We start from the raw sequence: 22,747 nt of genomic DNA, 5'->3' as shown, positions 1-22,747 counted from the left end.
CAGCCTAAGCCCAGCAGAAGAAGAGAAATAATAAAGATCAGAGCAGAAATAAACAATATAGAAACTAAAAAAACTGTAGAGCAGATCAACGAAACCAAGAGTTGGTTTTTTGAAAAAATAAACAAAATTGACAAACCTCTAGCCAGGCTTCTCAAAAAGAAAAGGGAGATGACCCAAATAGATAAAATCATGAATGAAAATGGAATGATTACAACCAATCCCTCAGAGATACAAACAATTATCAGGGAATACTATGAAAACTTATATGCCAACAAATTGGACAACCTGGAAGAAATGGACAAATTCCTGAACACCCACACTCTTCCAAAACTCAATCAGGAGGAAATAGAAAGCTTGAACAGACCCATAACCAGCGAAGAAATTGAATCGGTTATCAAAAATCTCCCAACAAATAAGAGTCCAGGACCAGATGGCTTCCCAGGGGAGTTCTACCAGACGTTTAAAGCAGAGATAATACCTATCCTTCTCAAGCTATTCCAAGAAATAGAAAGGGAAGGAAAACTTCCAGACTCATTCTATGAAGCCAGTATTACTTTGATTCCTAAACCAGACAGAGACCCAGTAAAAAAAGAGAACTACAGGCCAATATCCCTGATGAATATGGATGCAAAAATTCTCAATAAGATACTAGCAAATCGAATTCAACGGCATATAAAAAGAATTATTCACCATGATCAAGTGGGATTCATTCCTGGGATGCAGGGCTGGTTCAACATTCGCAAATCAATCAACGTGATACATCACATTAACAAAAAAAGAGAGAAGAACCATATGATCCTGTCAATCGATGCAGAAAAGGCCTTCGACAAAATCCAGCACCCTTTCTTAATAAAAACCCTTGAGAAAGTCGGGATAGAAGGAACATACTTAAAGATCATAAAAGCCATTTATGAAAAGCCCACAGCTAACATCATCCTCAATGGGGAAAAACTGAAAGCTTTTTCCCTGAGATCAGGAACACGACAGGATGCCCACTCTCACCGCTGCTGTTTAACATAGTGCTGGAAGTTCTAGCATCAGCAATCAGACAACAAAAGGAAATCAAAGGCATCAAAATTGGCAAAGATGAAGTCAAGCTTTCGCTTTTTGCAGATGACATGATATTATACATGGAAAATCCGATAGACTCCACCAAAAGTCTGCTAGAACTGATACAGGAATTCAGCAAAGTTGCAGGATACAAAATCAATGTACAGAAATCAGTTGCATTCTTATACACTAACAATGAAGCAACAGAAAGACAAATAAAGAAACTGATCCCATTCACAATTGCACCAAGAAGCATAAAATACCTAGGAATAAATCTAACCAAAGATGTAAAGGATCTGTATGCTGAAAACTATAGAAAGCTTCTGAAGGAAATTGAAGAAGATTTAAAGAAATGGAAAGACATTCCCTGCTCATGGATTGGAAAAATAAATATTGTCAAAATGTCAATACTACCCAAAGCTATCTACACATTCAATGCAATCCCAATCAAAATTGCACCAGCATTCTTCTTGAAACTAGAACAAGCCATCCTAAAATTCATATGGAACCACAAAAGGCCCCGAATAGCCAAAGGAATTTTGAAGAAGAAGACCAAAGCAGGAGGCATCACAATCCCAGACTTTAGCCTCTACTACAAAGCTGTCATCATCAAGACAGCATGGTATTGGCACCAAAACAGACACATAGACCAATGGAATAGAATAGAAACCCCAGAACTAGACCCACAAACGTATGGCCAACTCATCTTTGACAAAGCAGGAAACATCCAATGGAAAAAAGACAGCCTCTTTAACAAATGGTGCTGGGAGAACTGGACAGCAACATGCAGAAGGTTGAAACTAGACCACTTTCTCACACCATTCACAAAAATAAACTCAAAATGGATAAAGGACCTAAATGTGAGACAGGAAACCATCAAAACCTTAGAGGAGAAAGCAGGAAAAGACCTCTCTGACCTCAGCCGTAGCAATCTCTTACTCGACACATCCCCAAAGGCAAGGGAATTAAAAGCAAAAGTGAATTACTGGGACCTTATGAAGATAAAAAGCTTCTGCACAGCAAAGGAAACAACCAACAAAACTAAAAGGCAACCAACGGAATGGGAAAAGATATTCGCAAATGACATATCGGACAAAGGGCTAGTATCCAAAATCTATAAAGAGCTCACCAAACTCCACACCCAAAAAACAAATAACCCAGTGAAGAAATGGGCAGAAAACATGAATAGACACTTCTCTCAAGAAGACATCCGGATGGCCAACAGGCACATGAAAAGATGTTCAGCGTCGCTCCTTATCAGGGAAATACAAATCAAAACCACACTCAGGTATCACCTCACGCCAGTCAGAGTGGCCAAAATGAACAAATCAGGAGACTATAGATGCTGGAGAGGATGTGGAGAAACGGAACCCTCTTGCACTGTTGGTGGGAATGCAAATTGGTGCAGCCGCTCTGGAAAGCAGTGTGGAGGTTCCTCAGAAAATTAAAAATAGACCTACCCTATGACCCAGCAATAGCACTGCTAGGAATTTACCCAAGGGATACAGGAGCACTGATGCATAGGGCCACTTGTACCCCAATGTTCATAGCAGCACTCTCAACAATAGCCAAATTATGGAAAGAGCCTAAATGTCCATCAACTGATGAATGGATAAAGAAATTGTGGTTTATATACACAATGGAATATTACGTGGCAATGAGAAAAAATGAAATATGGCCTTTTGTAGCAACGTGGATGGAACTGGAGAGTGTGATGCTAAGTGAAATAAGCCATACAGAGAAAGACAGATACCATATGGTTTCACTCTTATGTGGATCCTGAGAAACTCAACAGGAACCCATGGGGGAGGGGAAGGAAAAAAAAAAAAAGAGGTTAGAATGGGAGAGAGCCAAAGCATAAGAGACTGTTAAAAACTGAGAACAAACTGAGGGTTGATGGGGGGTGGGAGGGAGGAGAGGGTGGGTGATGGGTATTGAGGAGGGCACCTTTTGGGATGAGCACTGGGTGTTGTATGGAAACCAATTTGTCAATAAATTTCAGAAAAAAAAAAAAAAAAAAGAAGATGTGATTTATATATACAATGGAATACTACTTGGCAATGAGAAAGAATGAAATCATGCCATTTGCAGCAACGTGGATGGAACTGGAAGGTACTATGCTGAGTGAAATAAGTCAGCCAGAGAAGGACAGATATCATATGTTTTCACTCATATGTGGATCCTGAGAAACTTAACAGAAGGCCATGGGGGAGGGGATGGGGAAAAAATATAGTTACAAAAAGAGAGGGAGGGAGGCAAACCACAAGAGACTCTTAAATACAGAGAAGAAACAGGGTAGATGGGGGGGGGTGGGGAGAGGGGGGAAATGGGTGATGGGCATTGAGGAGGGCATTTGTTGAGATGAGCAATGGGTGTTGTATGTAAGCCAATTTGACAATAAATTATATTCATAAAAAATAAAAATAAAATAAAATAAAATAAAATATAAAATAAAATAAAACAAAACAAAATAAAATAAGATCTAGTTTGTCTGGTATAAGTATGGCTACTCCAGCTTTCTTTTGATGTCCGTTAGCATGATAGATGGTTCTCCATTCCTTCACTTTCAATCTGCAGGTGTCTTTAGCTCTAAAATGAGTCTCTTGTAGGCAGCTTATAGATGGGTCTTGTTTTTGTTTTGTTTTTTATCCATTCTGATACCCTATGTCTTTTGATTAGAGCATTTATTCCTTTTACATTCAGGTTGATTACTGATAGACATGAATCCAGTGCCACTGTGTTACCTGTAAAGTTGGTGTTTCTAGTGATGTTCTCTGTTCCTTTTTTGTTGTTGTTGCTTTTGGTCTTTCTTTCCCACTCAAAGAGCTCCCATTAATTTTTCTTGCAGGGTTGGTTCAGTGGTCATGAACTCCTTTAGTTTTTGTTTGGGAAACTCTTTATCTCTCCTCTATTCTGAATAACAGCTTGCTGGATAAAGTATTCTTGGCTGCATATTTTTCCCATTCAGAATGTTGAACATATCATGCCATTCCCTTCTGGCCTGCCAAGTTTCTGCGGACAGGGCTGCTGTGAACCTGATCTGTCTTCTCTTGTAGGTTAAGGACTTTTTTCCCTTGCTGCTTTCACGTTTCTTTCCTTGTCTGTGTATTTTGTGAATCCTACTACAATATGTCTTGGTGTGGGCTGGGTTTTGTTGAATTTTATGGGAGTTTTCTGCACCTCTTGGATTTTGAGGTCTGTTTCCTTCATCAGATTGGGTACATTTTCAGCTATAATTTGCTCAAATAAACCTTCTGCCATCTTTTTCCCTCTTCTTCTCTGGGACTCCTATGATACGAATGTTATTACACTTTAAGGAGTTGCTGAGTTCCCTATGTCTACATTCATGACCTAAGACTTCCCTCCCCTACCCGCCCCTGCTTCTTTTCAGCTTCATTATTTTGCATAATTTTATCTTCTATACCACTGATTCACTCCTGTGCTTCGTCCATCCTCATTGTCATTGCATCCAGTTGGTTTTGCATCTCAGTTACAACATTTTTTACTTTGACCTCACTAGTTTTTAGTTCTTTTATCTCTGCACTAAGGATTCTCTAGTGTTTTCTATGCTTTTCTCAAGCCCAGCTAGTATCCTTAGGACTGTTGTTTTAAATTCTAGTTCAGGTATCTTATTTACATTTGTTTTGATTAAATCCCTGGACATTCTGCTTCCTATTCTTTCTTTTGGGGTGAATTCTTCCATTTTGTCATTTTGTCTAGGTCACTTTTTTTGTGTGATTGTCAGGAGAGCCTGTTATATTCTTGCTTCTGAGAGTAATGGCTATATTAAGAAGAGGTTCTATACTGTCTTGGGACTGGTACTTCAGGAGGTGTTTCAGAGTGAGCACTCTGCTGCTGTGTTTTGGCTGCTCCTTCCCTCAGGTCAGTCCTCTGCAGAGTTTCTTCCTGCCTGCCGTGGGGAGTGTTTCAACCTTGTCCACTGTGTGGTGAACTTTAACTAGATGTGTTTTGGTCTGCTTGTTAAAAGAAGGTAAATCATATTTCTCCTAGAACTGAAGCTTTGCAGCATTCTACGATCAGTTCACTTGGTGTGTGAGGGATTTATGGGGTCTTCTGGGGGTTGGGCCTGCTGTGCTGATTCTCAGGCAGACTTGCCCCAGTGGAGATGCACCTGCAGAGGTCAGGGGGTCAGGGCTTGGTGTAAGTGGCTCCAGCCTCCACTTGGGTGGAGCGAGGAGCACTGTGCTGCTTACTGAAGTTGGTCACTGCTGATGGGCAGGAGGAAATGGCATCACCCTGCTCTCTTATCCTTGGAACAGGGAGATTATGCCCACCACTCTTCATGAAGCCCTCACAAAAGAGCAAACAATCTCCCCTCTTGGGTCTCTGGCTTCCATTAGATTCCTGCTTTCACCCTTTGTTTGAGCTGTCTGCCTTCCAGGCAGCACAGTACTCCTGTGTTTTATCTCAGGTGTGTGTTTCAAAACTCCAAATTTTAGGAACCTACTTGGTGCAGACCCACATTGATCCTCTGGGGGAGGGTCTTGTGATGCTGTGGCCGGTGCTGGTTTGTCCCAGAAAAGCAGTAGCACAACCACGCAGCAGTTCAGAATGTATGGTAAAGCACTGCAAGAGCTGGCAGCAAGGTCTACTGCCTCAGCAGGTGTCTCTGTTCCTATGCTAATGAACAGGGAAGTACATTGGTGCTTGCCAGCTCTTTTGTCTCCAGAGAGGTCATGCCACCACACTCCAAGAAGGGGAACTGCTTCTTGCCCTGCAACCCAGGGGATCTTCAAACCACACTGCCCACTCCCGGGCAGCCTTCCCCACAGGAGCATCGCTAAGCCCACCAGGCACTACCCTGGTGATGACATGGATTCCTAAAACCAGACTTTGAGCTCTGCTGCTTATGAAAGCTTGTGATAATTAGCCTCTCTGCCTTTCCCAATGGTTTTGGCAAATAGTTCTTCTTTTGCAATTCCCTGTGTACTGCTTTCACTCTTTCTCTCTCTCACTCCTCTTTCCATGACCAGGGCTTCCTCCCCTCTGGGGCACCTGCAATTCTTTTCTCCCCCAAATCAACTCCCTGTAGCTCCAACCTTTAATGACGTGGCCATTTTTCTACCTCTAGATGTGTAGTTTTTTCTCTCAGTCCTCAGATTTCTTGAGTGTTCAGAATGATTTGATATTTTCATCTAGCTGGTTCATGGGAGGAGGCAAGACTAAGGCCCTCTTACTTGTCCACCATCTTAGCTCCTCCTCTGCAATGTGTTACATATTTATGCAACTATCTTCATGAAGGATACTGGTTTGTAATTTTCATTTCTTGTAATTCCCCCCCACCCCCCAGGTTTTGTTACTAGTGTAGTGCTTGCCTCACAGAATGAGTTTCCCTCCTCAACTATTTTCTGAAAGTTTTTGTACAGAACTAGTGTTATTTCTTCCTTCGTTGTTTAGTAAAAGTCATAAGGGAAGCCATCTGGACCTGGGCTTTTCTTTGTGGGAAGGTCTGTGACAATAAATTCAATTCCTCCAGTAGATACAGGGCTATTCAGGTTATCTACTTCTTCTTAAGAGTGACATGAAAGTTTGATGCTCAAGGAATTTGTCCATTTTGCCCACGTTGAACATTTACTGGCACAAATATGTTCATAATATATCCTTGTCATTTATTGTCTACAGGACCTGTAGTGATAACCACCTCTCTCACATCTCATTAATGGCATTTTGTGCTTTTGGCTATTTACCTCATCAGTCTGACTATAAGTCTGTCAATGTAACCAATTTCAAGAACTAGCTTGTAGTTTCACTTTTCTTGTTTTATTTTTTGTTGTTGTTTCCTACTTTATGAATTGCTGGTGTTGTCTTTATTATTTTCTTTCTTCTGTTTACTTTGTATTTTATTTTTCCTTTTCTAATTCCCTAAGGTAGAAGATTAGGTCATTGATTCAAAATGTCTTTCCCGCCCCCCAATATAAAAGTTTAATGCTATCACTTTCCTTCTAACCACTGTGTTAGCTGCATCCCACAAATTTTGATATACCATATTTTCATTTTCAGTCAGCTCAAAATATTTTCTAATTTTCCTTTAGGTTACTTCTTTGACCCATGGATTATTGAAAAGTGTGTATATTTTCCCAAATATTTGGGAATTTTCTAGATATCCTTCTGATACTGATTTCTAAGTTAATACTATTATAGTAAGAGACCAAACTTTGTATAATTTGGATCAATTAAAACTTACCAGAACTTCCTTTACAACAAAGAATATGGTCTACCTTGTAATGTTCTGTGTTTGCTGGAAAAGAATGTGCACTATGCTGCTCTTGGGTGGAGTATTCTAAAACACTCAAGTCAGATTGGTTGACAGTGTGTTCAAGTGTTCTATATTCTTGATGATTTTCTATCAATTATTAAAACAGGGCTACTGAAATCTCCAAATATGGTCATGGATTTGCCCATTTACCCTTGCAGTATTATCAATTCTTGTTTCGTACATTTTGAAACTCTGTTATTAATGCATAAATGTCTAGGACTGTTATATATCCTTCTGATGAACTGATCCCTTAATAATTATGAAATATGCCTCTTTATCCCTGGTAATATTTTTTATTCTGAAATACACTTTGATATTACCCTATCCATTCAAACTTTCTTTTGATTAATATTATCATGGTATATAATTTTTCATCCTTTTACATTTAAACTATTTGTGCCATTATATTTCAAGTGGTTTTCTTATTCACAGCATATAGCTGACTCTTGCTTATTTAACCAACCTGACAATCTCTGCCTTTTTAATTGACCATTTCTACTCAAAGTGATTATTGATATGGTTAGATTTATACAAGTTTTAAAGTTTATTTTGAGAGCAGGAGAGAGAGAGCATGAGCAGGGGAGGGGCAGAGAGAGAGAGAGAAAGAGAGGGAAAGAGATGGAGAGAGAGAATCCCAGGGAGGCCCCACACATCAGCACAGAGCCTGACACAGGATTCCATCTCATGAACCACGAGATCATGACCTGCGCTGAGATCAAGAGCCAGACACTTAACTGACAGTCACCCAGATAACCCTGATATGGTTAGATTTAAATCTAACATCTTTTTTTTTTTGTATTTGTCCCATCTCCTGTTGTTCTTTTTTTCTTCTTTCTCAGTCTTTATATGATTCTAGCTCATCTTCTTTGTTGTCTTATTAGCTATACCTCTTTATTTTAGCTTTTCTAGTGGTTGCTTTTGAGTTTATACAACACATCTTTAACTTATAAATCTACTTTTAAGTAATACTATACCATATCTTTTATCATATAAGAACTTTACATCTGTATACTTTCATTCCCCCTTCCCGGCTTTTGTGGTATTTTTGTCATACATTCGGTTTCCATATATGTTATAAACTTCACAATATGTTTTTCTATTTTTGTTTTAAACAATGATCTTGTAAAGAGATTTTATATTTACCTGCATATTTACCATTTCTGTTGCTCTACACTCCTTTGTGAAGATTCTGATTTCCATTATTTGGTATTCTCCATGAAGGGCTTCCTTTAACACTTCTTGTACAATAGGTCTATTGGTAATAGCCTCTTTTAGCTCTTCCATTTCTGAAAAAGCATTTTGCTTTCGAAACATATTTTTACTACATATAAAATATAAGTTGATGGTTTTTTTCCAGTAATTTAAAGATCCACTGCACTGATTTGTGCCCTGAATTCTTTTGATAAGAAGTCTGCTGTTATTCTTATTTTTCCTCAGTATAAAATGTACATTTTCCCCCCTCTAGTTGCTTTTAAGATTCTTCTCTTTAGCTTTAGTGTTAAGCAATTTGATTAAGATGATTATAATGTTCCTTAATGTAGTTTTCATCATGTTTTCTGCAACTGGAACTCATTTAGCTTCGTGAACATATAAATTTATACTTCTCATTAAGTTTATAAAATTTTTGATCACTGAGTCTTCAAATATTTATTTACTCACCTCTCCTCTCCTTTCGTGACTTCAATTACAGAGATAGGCTGACGAACATCCCACGGCTCAATCATGTGCTGTTCATTTAATTTTTCAGTCTTTCCTCTTTGTGTTTCATTGTGGATAGTTTCTATTGCTGTGTTTTTAAGTTTACTAATTTTAATTTCTTCTTCAGCAGTGTCTAGTCTGCCCTTAATTTCATCCAGTATATTTTTCATTTCATTGTCATTTTCATTTCTTGAAGTCTGACTTGGTTCTTTTTATTTTCCATGTATGTCCTTAACATGTTCATGCCCTGATCCTGTTAAGGCTTTCTTTTAAGCTTGACAGGATCAGAGCAGCCTGAATTTATGAATAACCTGGAGCAGTAGAGACAATGTGCCTCTAGTTCACTCTAGCTGGTAAGAATACAAATTATGGGGGCACCTGGGTAGCTCAGATGGTTAAGCGTCTGACTTCAGCTCAGGTCATGATCTTGCGGTCCGTGAGTTTGAGCCCCGCGTCGGGCTCTGTGCAGACAGCTCAGAGCCTAGAGCCTATTTCAGATTCTGTGCCTCCCTCTCTCTCTGCCCCTCCCCTGCTCATGCTCTGTCTCTCTCTCTGTCTCAGAAATAAATAAACATTAAAAAATATTAAAAAAAAAAAAAGAATACAAATTATGTCTGGCCCTGTGAGAAGTGTTTTACCCGTACCTTTCCAGTGCTTTTCTCACGTACACACGCTGATATACTAGTCAGCTGAAGACACAGTGGGAACCACCGGCATATTTCCAGAGTTCTTTTATTTCCAGTAATTTGTTTGCAAATTCTAATCATCATGACCTTCCCCCATTCTCAACTCTGTCTCTTCAACTCAGGGAAACCTCTAGGTTCAGTTTTGGTTTCCCCTACCTGCACTATGGCCTGGAAACACCATACAGTAAAGTAGAGCAATCACAGAGCTCATCTTCTCTGCCCCACTGCCCTTTTTCTCTCTTGTTTTACTTACTTCATTTTGACATCTAGCTATTTAAAGCAAACCAATGTGTTAGTGTCGCAAAGCTGCTGTAACAACGTACCATAAACTGGGTGGCTTAAACAACAGAAATATATTGTCCCACAGTCCTGGAGGTTGGAAGTCCAAAATCAAGGTGTTGGCAGAACTGGTTCCATTTGAGGGCTTTACTGTAAAGGGAGGATTTGTTCTACCTTGACTTGTAGGTGCTCATCTTCTCCTTGTCTCTCTACATCATCTTTATGAATGTCTGTGTCCAAACTTCCCCTTCTTATGAGGACATCAGTTATACTGGATTAGGGCTCATTCTAATGGCCTCATTAAATTTGATTGCCTCTATAAAGACCCTAAAATCAGCCCTAAAATCCTATTGATAATTGTTAAATTGATGTCTATAAAAATCAGTTTAGTATAATGGCTAGAGGTGAGGACAGTGGAATCAGACTGCCTGGGTTTGATTATGGTGCTACCACTTCCTAGTTCTTTGTCTTAATATCCTCATCTATTAAAACATCTATGAACATACTAATTTTACAGAAATAGTGTAAAAATACATAGTGCCTGCTAAATAATATACCTTCACTAAGTGTTATAATGTTAATATAACTAACAATAAATGTTAGTTAACACAGTAGTTAGAAAAAATCTCATCATTAGAACATGAGTAGTTACCTAAACCAACAGAAAGCTTGAATGGCCTTGATGAAGGAGATTAGAGAATTTACATACAAAGACCACTTCATTGATTCCATTTTCCGTGATGTCAGAAGTACTATCTTCTAGCTTTTTAAGCTTAAAGTCTTTCCTTAGTGGCCCCCTCTCTCTACGTTTTTACATATAGCTGCCAAAGCTCAGTTTTCTAAATCTCACTTTAAGTCACTTCTCTGCTTCAGAATCTATAAAATCTACTCACAGATTGCCATATTAAAATCTAGATTCCTTTGCCTGGTTTCTGAAGACTTTTGAAAACCCAGCAGTGTCTTGGCACAACTTTATCTCCTAGTCTACTTTACACTTGATCTTAGAAGACTGAGAAGTAATCTCTCCTAGTCTACTTTAGCCTCTTCTTTACTGGGCAGGCTATTGTCTTCTATCCTCCTTTCAAGACATGTCCATTCCGGGGGGATTTCCAGCCTTATTTGCTGCAGGCATCTATCACCCTTTTCACTTGTTATTTTCCACCCTTCTCTTTCTAGTGCCTAAATAGCATTCATTGTCCAGTTCAAATATTTCATTCATTTACACTTATTTACATGAACATTTATAAACATGTCTTCCATGGAACATGCTGCTCTGGCTGTTAAGGATTCAGGATCAACTGGAAGTAAAGGAACATTCCTGACTGCTGCATTTACCAGAGCTCTCCTTTCTCTAAACCTTTAGTAAAATTGCAGTAAGTTTCAGTACTTATTTTTGTATTGTTTTATCTATATTAGTTCTGTTTCATGTCTTCATTCAATAGATATTTTTTGTACAATTATTCTTTACTAGGCAGTCTGCTAATGATACAGTGGTAAACAAGACAGACATAGTTCCTCATGGAAATAAAAGTCTGGTAGAGAAAACAGTGAAGAAGGTTCAATTACAGATGTAATGAGTATTACACAAACAATGTGTAGAATCTAGAGATGTTTGTAACAGGGAGAATTACCCCAGTTGCTTATCTGACAAAATGTCATCTAAGCTGATTCCTGAAAAATGAGTACGAGTTAGATAAGTAATGAATAGGGAAAGTATGCATCAATAAGGAAATAGCTTGTGCAAAGGCTTTAGGGCAAAAGAGAATATAATTGAGAGAATAAGGAAGACTATGGGTATCAACAAAGAATAATAAGTAAGAGGAAAAATGGAATAATGCCATGAATAAAAGAAATGACCTTTTCAACTACAAAGTGAAGCAGAATTATTAGCCACAACATAACTCAAATGTCGAAGAACTGTGAGAGAAAAAAAGTGAGACTTGAAATAAACAAACATAAAATATGACTTGAAATAAAAACTGAATTAGAAGGAAATCAGTCTGCCAAATCAGATAAGAAAAATAAGTGATATATAGCTGGTAAACTTTATTGAAAACAAACTGTAATAAAGAATAAGAAATACAGTTACTGTTTTTGAAAAAAGATATCTGAACCTGCACAACCGTAAACCTAGGGGACAGATAAAGACAGATAATATTAATGGCAGTTGTTGTCATAAATGTCTAGGTGTTACTGAAAAAACTATGGAGGCCTCACAGCTTTTTACAGATGTACCTTTATAAACAAATACAAAACACCATCTTGGAAACACCAAGGATGTTGAGGATGACATCTGATCATCTTACTTCTGGACAATATGCCACAACTTCTTGCCACAAGGCAAGCATAATGTTCTTATTCATCTTTGTATCTCACACCACAGAATATATTTAATGAATGTGAAATAATAAACGTTCAAATTTGAGAAATAAATGTATTTTCAAAGCATCTCTTTTAAGAGTATTAAGGGCACAAATATATGAAAATAGTTCATTTTAAAGATGTGACTCTACCTAACCTAGTCTAATAGTGTTTGATATTCCAAGATAGGACTATCTCACAAATAAAATCTGCTAATTGTATCACAGGTAAAAAAATAAATAAATAAATAAAGCACACATTCTAGCTACTATTTTCTAGTGTCCAGAAAAAAGTCATTGCACTAAATGCCATAGGTAAAATCTTCACATAGGTTGTTCTCATAATGGTAAGCCCTAAATTAATAAATCCAGTAAGACATTTACGTGATTCTAAGAGAAAGTACAAAATGTTTATCGAATGTACAAATGAATAAGTGGATAAAAGGCTGAATGAAGGGGAAAAAAAGAAAGAAGGAAAAAAATGAAAAAAAAAGAGAGGGAAGGAGGAAATTACTTTATACCAGGAAATAGTGGAAGGAGTAATTGGGAAGTTTCCATCCTGTCTAATAAAACAACAAATTTTAACCATTATTATAACAAACTAAGTTTCAAAATAAGATTTTTCTTTTCTTTTTTTTTTTTTAAGATTTTTCTTTTAAACCACAATGATAATACTATTGGACATTTTAGAATGGATTTTAAGAAATTTAAATTTAAGAAAGGCTTCACAGGGCAAATAGGCAATGAATAGTTTACATAAGTCTGTTAATGTATGTGTAGCATGCAAAATTTCATTTTAGTTATAAAACACAGCTTAATTCAAGACGAAAACATTCATTTGCTTTTGAAACCTTAATTAAAATTCATTTTGGGAGTTAATGGTTAGACGTTAAGTATAGTCCAAAACAAGGTATACTTACAATAGGAGGGGAAAATGAAAAGATCCCACCACTAATATTACAGATATAAAGTTAATTTTATACCTTAATCAAAATGTAAATCTATCACTGATTATCAAAAGCACAATCAATGATACATCTAATGACTAAGTAAATCACATATATAACATCTTGATTTTCTGTCATGAAATTCCTCATCCTTGATCTAAGTCATACAGTATTATGGGCTGATTTCACTGTCAATTAACTAAAAAATGAAATTTACATATAATAACAATATTTTTCATCTTCAATTATGTATTTAACAATGAAAAACATTCCTTCATGGTAAATCTTACCTCATTGTATCTGTTGCTGGGAATTTTGATACTGGTTTTCCGAACTTCCATATCAACCACCAGACCTTGAACTACTGGCAATGTATACTGGTAATTTCTGAAGTCCTGGGCAAAAGCAGATTGAAATGGAATAAAGAATTCATCAATGGTAAGATCTGACTGATAGTAGTAAAATCAGAACAAAAGGAAAGAATGTGAAAATTAAAAGAACTCATTTATTTAAATAATAAGGAAATGTATAATGAAAACCCTCATGTGTATATTCTAGCTCTCCAATTAGACTATAAACTCTTATAAGGAAGAAGACCAGTTGCATATACCCTCTATATATTATATTAAACAAATATTTGAATGCTTATTCTGCTTTAACACCACTTAACATTTTCTGGATGTTACCTGCCTCCTCCCTCTAAAGTAAGCTCCAAGAAGGTATGGACTCTCACTTGTCTTCTTCTTGTTATATCCCAAATGCCTGGAACAGCCTAGGCACCCAATGAATATTTGTAGGGTAAAACATACATATACACACACCACATCCAGTGTGGCTGAAGCAAAATGATGAAGAGTGCAAGGAGCTGATGTCAAAGTGACAGCATACAGCTAGATTTCATATGGTCTTGGAGGCCACCACAAACACCTGTGCCTTTACTGTGAGATTTTTGACCTATTTTAACAGATCTCTCTGGCTTCTCTGTAAATAGATGGTAAGGGAACAAGAATAGAAAGAAGGAGATCAGATAAATGTAACAAAAATAATTCAGGCAAGAGACAGTGATAATTTAGACCAAAGTGTTACCAATTCAAAAACTGGTGAGAAGTTATCAGATTCCGGGTACATTTTGAAGGGGAAACTGAGAATATCTGTCACTGGATTGAATATGGAATGTGGAAAAAAAAAGCAAAATCAAAGATGATTATGAATTATATGGACTGGGCAACTACAAGACTGCCATTTACTGAGAGGCAGAACACAGTGGGAAAGGGAAGGTAGCAAGTCAGAAGGCTGCAGGAGAAGAACCAAGAAAGAAAGGTGTCCAAAGAAACTAAGAAATGAAAATGTATAGATACGGGTAAGTTGGATGTAACTGTGTGAAAATTATCTTCTGATTGCTTCTATTTACTCAGGGAAACTGGGGCTGGGACATCAGCAAAAAGTGAGAAAAGGAGAGAAGACACTGGAAATTTGAGAAAACATGAGAATAGGAATGGGTTATGGACCAGGAAAGATTGTCAGGTAGGTCTGAGAGTTTCCTAATGGTATTGGTCATGAATCTAAAGCGAGACTGGGGGTGCCTGGGTGCTGAGTTGGTTGAGCATCTGACTTCACCTCAGATCATGATCTTGCGGTTTGTGGGTTCGAGCCCCGTGTCGGGCTCTGTGCTGACAGCTCAGAGCCTGGAGCCTGCTTCCAATTCTGTGTCTCCCTCTCTCTCTCTCTGCCCCTCTCCTGCTCACATTTTGTTTCTGTCTCTCAAAAATAAATAAATATTTAAAAAAAATTTTTTTTTAAGTAAGACCAGTAAATAGGTGACTCTTTTTGTCTTCATCCACATGCAGGCCTGGATAAAGTTACAAATGAAGGAAGAAGTAGATCCACACAGGTATGTCGACTGACTTTTGATAAGGGTGTAAAGGCGAGTAAATGAAGAAAGGATAGTCTTTTTAACAAACGGTACTAAAACAACTGGACATATGAACGAAGGGTTTCCAACAATGTCTCACAATCATAAAATTTAACTATAAAGGAACCACAGAACTAAATATAAGGCATAAAAATAAAACCATAAGCCTTCTACAAAAAAACATGGGAGAAAATATTTGTGATGTCATTCTAGTCAATAAGTTCTTAGATATCATATAAAAAGCATGCTCCATAGAAAATAAATTATACTTCAACAAAATGAAAAATTTTTGTTCTGTGAAAGACACTGTTAACAGAGTAAAAAGAGAGACCATAGACTAGGAGAAAATAAAACAAATGATACAAATCTACCAAAGGACTTACATTTAGAATACATGAAAAACTCTCAAAACTCAACAAGAAAACAACAACCATATTTTTAAATGGGCAAAATCTGAGTACTCACTAAAGAAGATATAAAGAGGGCAAATTAGCACATGAAAAATGCTCTGAATCACTCATCTTAAGAAGCATAGAAGTTAAAATCACAAAGGTTAAAACCACTCACCTCCTACTGGAATTGTAAAAATTTAAAACAAAAAAGAAATAAATACTGGGCAAAAAAAGAATTCTTGTATATTACTTGTGAATGTAAACTGCTACAGGCATGTTGGAAAACAATTTCACAGTTCTTTATAACAATAAATGTACAATATGGCAAAACTAAGGTTCACACAAAATTTCATACATGAATGTTTACAGCAGCTTTATTCATAGTCACCAAAAACTAGAAACAACCCACAGATCCACCTACAGGTAAACAGACAAACTGTGGTTCATAATGCAACTGAATACTATATAGCAATAAAGACAAACGAACTACTGATGCTAAGTTTACCAGAATATGCCACCCCAAAATATGCCTCTGTTATTCACTGTTTGGCCAGTCTAATTTTTAGGGCCTCAGCCAAAGAACCAAAGATGAGTACAGGAAAAAGATTTTTATTTCCTTAACAACATAAATAACAACAAAGATGAACTGGAAATGCATGATGATGAGTGAAAGAAGCTAGACTCAAACGGCTACATACTGCATAATTCCAATTATATGATAATCTAAAAAAGCTAAAACTGTAGGGAAAGAGGATCAATGGTTACCAGACATTAGGGGTGCACCAGCAAATTTTCTGGAATGATAGAACTCTTCTGTATCCCAATTGCAACAGTGGTAGTAACATAACTCTACATTTGTCAAAACTCTTAGAAGTATATACTCCATAAAAGGTGAACTTTACTGTATATAAATTTAAAAAAGTTTTTTTTAATTAAGAGGTAGATTTAACCAGGGTTTACATTTTGCTGGGCTAATAAAACAGAGGGTAAGATGCAGAAAGGGCCTGGAATCATTTAAAATAAAAGTGATTTTAATGATGAAACCATGGAATCTTAAGACAGGAAAGTAGAAAAATAGAGGGAGTGAGAGGTAGTAGAAAAGTGTTGGAATCAATAGATTGGTAAATTCTGTTAAACTAGAGACAGAGAAGGTGGTAAAAGGGTTCAAAACAAGTCTCTTCCATATGTGCTATTTTGGTATGTGGACTCTTTTGAGCTGAAGGCAATTAAGACCCTGCAGGGTCAAGAGAATTTTGCCCTGTCTTAACTACCTAGAAGAATCTAAATTGGGGGTCTTTCTCAGAATTAGAGTTATTATTAGAGATAAATTTTATCTGAGTGACCCATCTGTATGGTAGGGCATACATCTAATTGCCAAGCAGCTGCTCTTCTTATTGCCCTGTAAATTGCTCTCCTCCCTTTGGCAGCCCCAGGCCCCTACCCCATTCTTCAGCTCAGGAGGAATTTTACCTTTCTGTCTATGAACCCCTCATGTATGTGAGGTTTTCATATATACAAAGTTAGATTTAATTTTCTCCTGTTAATCTGTCTTATGTCAATTTAATTTTTAGACCAGCTAGAAGAATCTTTGAAAAATAGAGAAAAATTGTCCTCTCTGACAGTGGAGATGGAGAATAAGATGCTTCAGGAGATAATCCACCAGAAGTTTGTATAAATGAACTGATACAGGCAATAAAAACCATAGGCTTCTGTTACTGGATTACAGGATAAATAGCTCCTTTTCTTTCCAAAGCAGATTACAATCGGTAAAATAAATAAATAAATAAATAAATAAATAAATAAATAAATAAGTAAGTAAATAATCTTGTCAGGGTGCCTGGGTGGCTCAATTAAGTGTCCGACTCTTGATTTTGGCTTGAGTCATGATCCTACGGCTCATGGGATCAAGCACAGCATCAGGCTTTGTGCTAACAGTGAGGAGCCTGCTTGGGATTTTCCCTCTCTCTCTCTCTGCCCCTCCCCTGCTCATTCTCTCTCTCTCTCTCCCTCCCTCCCAATAAATAAACTTAAAAAAAAAATTATCTCATCAAAAATGTGACTAAAAACTAAAGTTACCAGGAGTGACAAAGTGATGGGGACTGAAGTAGAAGGAGGGAAATGGAGAGGGAGAAAGAGAGAGACAGAGAGACAGAGAGACAGAGAGACAGAGAGACAGGGAGGGAGGGAGGGAGGGAGGGAGGGAGGGAAAGGAAGATAAAGCGGGAGAGGGCGATCTTATAGATTAAAATATAATTTTAAAATTTTCACTTCTGGGAGTGCCTAGCTGGCTCAGTTGGTAGAGCATGTGACTCTTGATCTCTGGTCATGAGTTCAAGCCCAACACTGGGGATAGAGATTACTTAAAAAAATAAAAAATAAATTAAAAAAATAAAATTTCCATTTCAGGACAAAATAGAGAAAAGGGGACTGAATTTACCTTCCTGCCTGAAACAACCCAAAACTACACAGAACATATGAAACAATGATTTTCAAGACACTGAACCTCAGACAACAAAGGACAGTGATCCTTAAAAGGCAGGAAGCAAACAAGATGAGCTCTGTGATTGTACAGGTTATGCCTCTAGAGAGTTTTACAAGCTCAGGTGCAGGAAGGGAGAACCCAGGCAGAGGCTGACAGATTTCCTGAGTTGAGGAAACAAAACCAAGACTCCAGGAAAACCACGGTAGCTATACTTCACAGGACAGAGCATCAGAGAGGAAAAAACTGCAAAGAACTCCAAAGACTTGCAGAGGGTCTCACTCCAGAATTCAGAAAAGTTCTGATTAGCAAATGTGTCTGAGGAAACTTCTTGAGGCCGGTGAAAAAACTATTTGAAATGATTATCAGAAACACTGTCTGGTACACAGGTCTGGGAATAGTGCCTACTCCTAAAAACCACAGAGGAAAACCTCATATTCCATGAGCATTAGGTAGAGTATTACTGTATAATAAACAATTTCACTGGACTTTGCTCCTGGTTCCTGAGAGGTAGCCTCTAAACCCTTGGAATTTCCTGAGTGATAGGAGTGTCTGTTATTCAGTGGTGGATCCCTGATAGTCTATGTTAATTTAGTGAATCATAATAGGTCCCTAGATAGTTTATCCTAACAAGATGACCCAAGGTGGGAGCTAGCCATCCTAGAAAGATCAGCCATGTGATAAGAGGATGGGGCTTTGAGGCACATGTTATCAGGGGGCTCAAGACTGAGTTCAATCACATGACCAATGACTCAATCATCATGCCTAATAAGGAAACTCCAATAAAAACTCAGGACACAAAAGCTCCGGTGTTTATTCTGTGCATATTGTTATATATCAACATACCAGCAGGGTGACATGTCCCAGAGGGCACAGAAGCTTCTTGGGTGGGGCCCTCCCAGACTTTGTACTCTGTGACTCTTCTCTCCACTGGCCCTAATTTGTATTTCCTTTACTACAATAAAACTGTAATCTATACTATACAGTATAGTATATATACTTTGCTGAGTTCTGTGAATAATTCTAGTGAATTATCAAAACTGAGAGAGTAGTGGGAATGCTAACATTTGTATCCAGTTAGTCAGAAGTATGCGTAGCCTGGGACTTGACCCTGGTGTCTGAAGTAACAACAATCTGGTAAAGAAATGTGCCTTTAATCTGTGAAGTTTGGCCTAATTCCAAATAGGGCCCAAAGTCATTACAAGTACTCCGAAGGGTCTTGCCTTAGTGCTGAGGAATAATCAGCACTACAGTAAACAAGACTTTGGTTCCACCTTACAAATCTTAAAAATCAAGACTTGCAAGAATCAAATTTAAAAATATTGGGGCACCTGGGTGGCTGAGTCAGTTAAGTGTCCAATTCTTGATTTTGGCTTGGGTCATGCTCTTACTGTTTGTGAGTTCCAGTCCCACATTGGGCTCTGTGCTGATGGTGTGGGTCCTGCTTGGGATTCTCTGTCTCCCTTTCTCTCTGCCCCTCCCTGCTCATTTTCTCTCTCAAAAATAAATAAATAAACATCAAAAAAATTTTTAAGGGGCACATAGATGGCTCAGTCGGTTAAGCGTCCAACTTTGGCTCAGATCATGATCTCATGGTTTGTGAGCTTGAGACCCACATCAGGCTCTGAATCAGCTCAGAGCCCACTTCAGATTCTGTGTCTCCCCCTCTCTTTGCCTTTCCCCTGCTTACACTTGCTGTCTCTCTCTGTCTCACAAAATAAACATTAAAAAAAATTTTTTTTAAATACCAAGCATGCAAAAGCAGGAAAATACAACTCAAAATAAGAGGGGGAGGGTGCCTGGGTGGCTCAGCTGGCTAAGCATCCAACTCTTGATCTTGGCTCAGGTCATGATCTCAGCTCAGGTCATGATCTCACAGTTTGTGAGATGGAGCCCTGCGATGGGCTCTGTGCTGACAGCACAGAACCTGCTTGGGATTCTCTTTCTCCATGTCTCTCCGCCCCTCCTCCACTTGCACATGTGCTCACGCTCTCTCACTCTCTCTCTAAAATAAATAAATAAACTTAAAAAAAAAAAAGAGGGAGAATTAATCATTGGAAACTGAGCCAGAATTGATAGAGATGTTAGAATTACCAACAAGGACACTATAGTAGTTACTATATACTCCAGATATTCAAAAAATTAAGTACAAGGAGGATATAGAAAAAGACCTAAGTCAAATTTCTAGAGATGAAAATGACAATGTTTGAGATAACCCCCCAAAAAAGATGTACTTGACAGTTTTAACAAGGCAAAATAAGATTGTTGAACAATAATAACTGTCCAAAATGAAACACAGAGGGAAAAAAAGGAGTATTAGTGAGCTGTGAAACAATTTCAAGAGCCTAATATGTCTATAACACAGAGTCCTTGAAGGAGAAGAGGGAGAGGAAAGAAAATGTTCTTTGATGAAAATTATAAACTCACAAAAATAAGCAGCTCAACGAACTCCAAGTATAAGAAACATGGGGAAAAAAAAAACAACAACCCTATATCAAGGTACATAATCAAAGTGCTCAAAACCAGTGATAAAAAGAAACACCTTAGGGGCACCTGGGTGGCACAGTCGGTTAAACGTCCGACTTCAGCCAGGTCACGATCTCGCGGTCTGTTAGTTAGAGCCCCGCGTCAGGCTCTGGGCTGATGGCTCAGAGCCTGGAGCCTGTTTCTGATTCTGTGTCTCCCTCTCTCTCTGCCCCTCCCCCGTTCATGCTCTGTCTCTCTCTGTCCCAAAAATAAATAAACGTTGAAAAAAAAAAATTAAAAAAAAAAAAAAAAAAGAAACACCTTAGAGCAACCAGAGAAGGAAAAAGCATTATATACAGAGGAACAAAGAGGGAAAATAAAGTCCTCGTCTGAAACAATGCAAACCAGAAGAAACAGTAGAGCGATTATTATTCATCTTTAAGGCACTCAAAGAATACAACTATCAACCTAGAATTCTACATCCAGCAAAAATATCTTTCAAATATGAAGGTAAAATAAAGATGTTAGAAATATAAATGCTGAATTCCTCACCAGCAAACCCACACTACAAGAAATGTTACAGGAAATCTTTCAGGCAGAAGGGAAATGACACCAGATGGAAATACAGATTTATACAAAGAAATGAAGATCACTGGAAATGGCAACTACATAAGTAAAGCTACAAGAGCTTTTCTTATTATTTAAATCTCTTTAAAAGATAACTGAAACTACAACTACAACGGCAAGACAGAGTGAGGAAATAAATCCAGTCCCAAAAAGCAAGTAAAAAGCTGGGTAAATGTTTTGTTTTGTTTTGTTTTGTTTTGTTTTTTAGTTTACTTATTTATTTTGAGAAAGAGAGAATGAGTGGGGAATAAGCAGAGAGAGGAGAGAGAGAGAATCCCAAGTAGGTTCTGCACTGTCAGTGCGGAGATCATGACCTGAGCCAAAATCAAGAGTTGGATGCTTAACTGACTGAGCCACCAAGGTGCCCCTGGGTAAATGGTTTTTTAAAACACAATCATTACAATGCTCTGGAATTAGACCAAAAGCATATAACACACTGAGATGTGTTTCTTCATGAAAACTACCGAACTTCAAACAAGAACAGTAGAGCTGAGTCTGTGATCTTGCTTGGGGCTGTGCCCTAGCCTTCTTAGGTAGTTCAAGGTAGTCTATGAAATAAACTCTGCTACTTGAAGGATCTTACTTGATTTGGAGTGGTGTCAGCTACAGTGGTAATTTCAATGGTTAGTGAAAAGGGAGGGCCAGCAGCTCAGTTAGCCTGAGGTTTGAGGTAAGTAATGAGCAGGCACATTAGCCAAAGATTTAATGAGGAGTTCTGGGAGGTGAGATAGCCACAGAGAGCTTCATAAACTCTCCAAATACCCACAATTGTCCTTAGTCGGTGCACACATACAGCAGAGCCTGTGCATGTGCAAAGGAACATGGGAGATCCTAGCAGAAAGGAAACAAAGTATGAATCCCAGTCCATACACAGATTTATCATAAAAGAATGAATGACTTACTGGCTTGAGATATTTGAACACAATCTCTGACCAATCTTGAGCTAAACAATAAGCTACACAAAGAGGACACCTCTATGATGGCAAGCTTAAAATAAAAACAAAATAGAATGCTAGGTGCTTTAATTGTACATTACCTCTAGTCCTCACAATAATCCTGCAAGGTCACTTAGATAGTAAGTGTATATATAATCAAGGGCTGAAATCCTGTACTGTTTCACTCAAAAGCTCCATATATTTTCCAAAGAATATATGTATGTTTTTCGTTTCCTACAGCATAAATCTTCACCTGCCTGAAGCAGCAGAGGTATGGCTGTTAACAAAAAATGAAATCCTTCTCTTCCTTCTCCTGTACAAATTCCAGTAAGAAAAAGTAAATAAAAATTCCCAACTTACTGCAAGAAGATTCATGATGGTATGTCCCGTCTCTCCAAACAATGGCTTCCGAAATCTGACACTGAACAGTGGGCATGGATAAACTATGGAAATGAAAAATAATCAGACTAAACTTGACAGCTTAAAATTTTGGCAAAAGAGGTGTCAAAGTTCATAAAGTTTTCAAAATGTAACTGTAATAAAGCATATGAAATTTAGGGCTCAAAAGTATTTAGCATGGTAGCATCACAGACAAATTCTGAGCCTTCTACAATAAATGCCAAAGTAAATATTCTGATG

The 22,747-nt window shown here is 37.8% G+C and overlaps 1 protein-coding gene across 3 annotated transcripts in view; it reads right to left on the bottom strand.

Annotated features, from left to right (window-relative positions):
- Positions 1 to 22,747, bottom strand: part of ZFYVE9 (zinc finger FYVE-type containing 9) — a 220,095-nt gene that overhangs the window by 37,834 nt on the left and 159,514 nt on the right. For all 3 annotated transcript variants that reach the window (XM_043574953.1, XM_043574954.1, XM_043574955.1), the window contains 2 exons: positions 22,469 to 22,551; positions 13,588 to 13,692 (listed from right to left, as the gene is read on the bottom strand). In XM_043574953.1, the coding sequence (XP_043430888.1) occupies positions 13,588 to 13,692; positions 22,469 to 22,551 (188 nt within the window). The remainder of the gene's footprint in view (positions 1 to 13,587; positions 13,693 to 22,468; positions 22,552 to 22,747) is intronic.

The sequence above is a fragment of the Prionailurus bengalensis genome, chromosome C1 (genome assembly GCF_016509475.1).
Source record: "Prionailurus bengalensis isolate Pbe53 chromosome C1, Fcat_Pben_1.1_paternal_pri, whole genome shotgun sequence".
NCBI classification, from domain to species: domain Eukaryota; kingdom Metazoa; phylum Chordata; class Mammalia; order Carnivora; family Felidae; genus Prionailurus; species Prionailurus bengalensis.
Note: the sequence above shows the minus strand (reverse complement) of the source record. Positions and strands in the feature narration are given on the sequence as shown.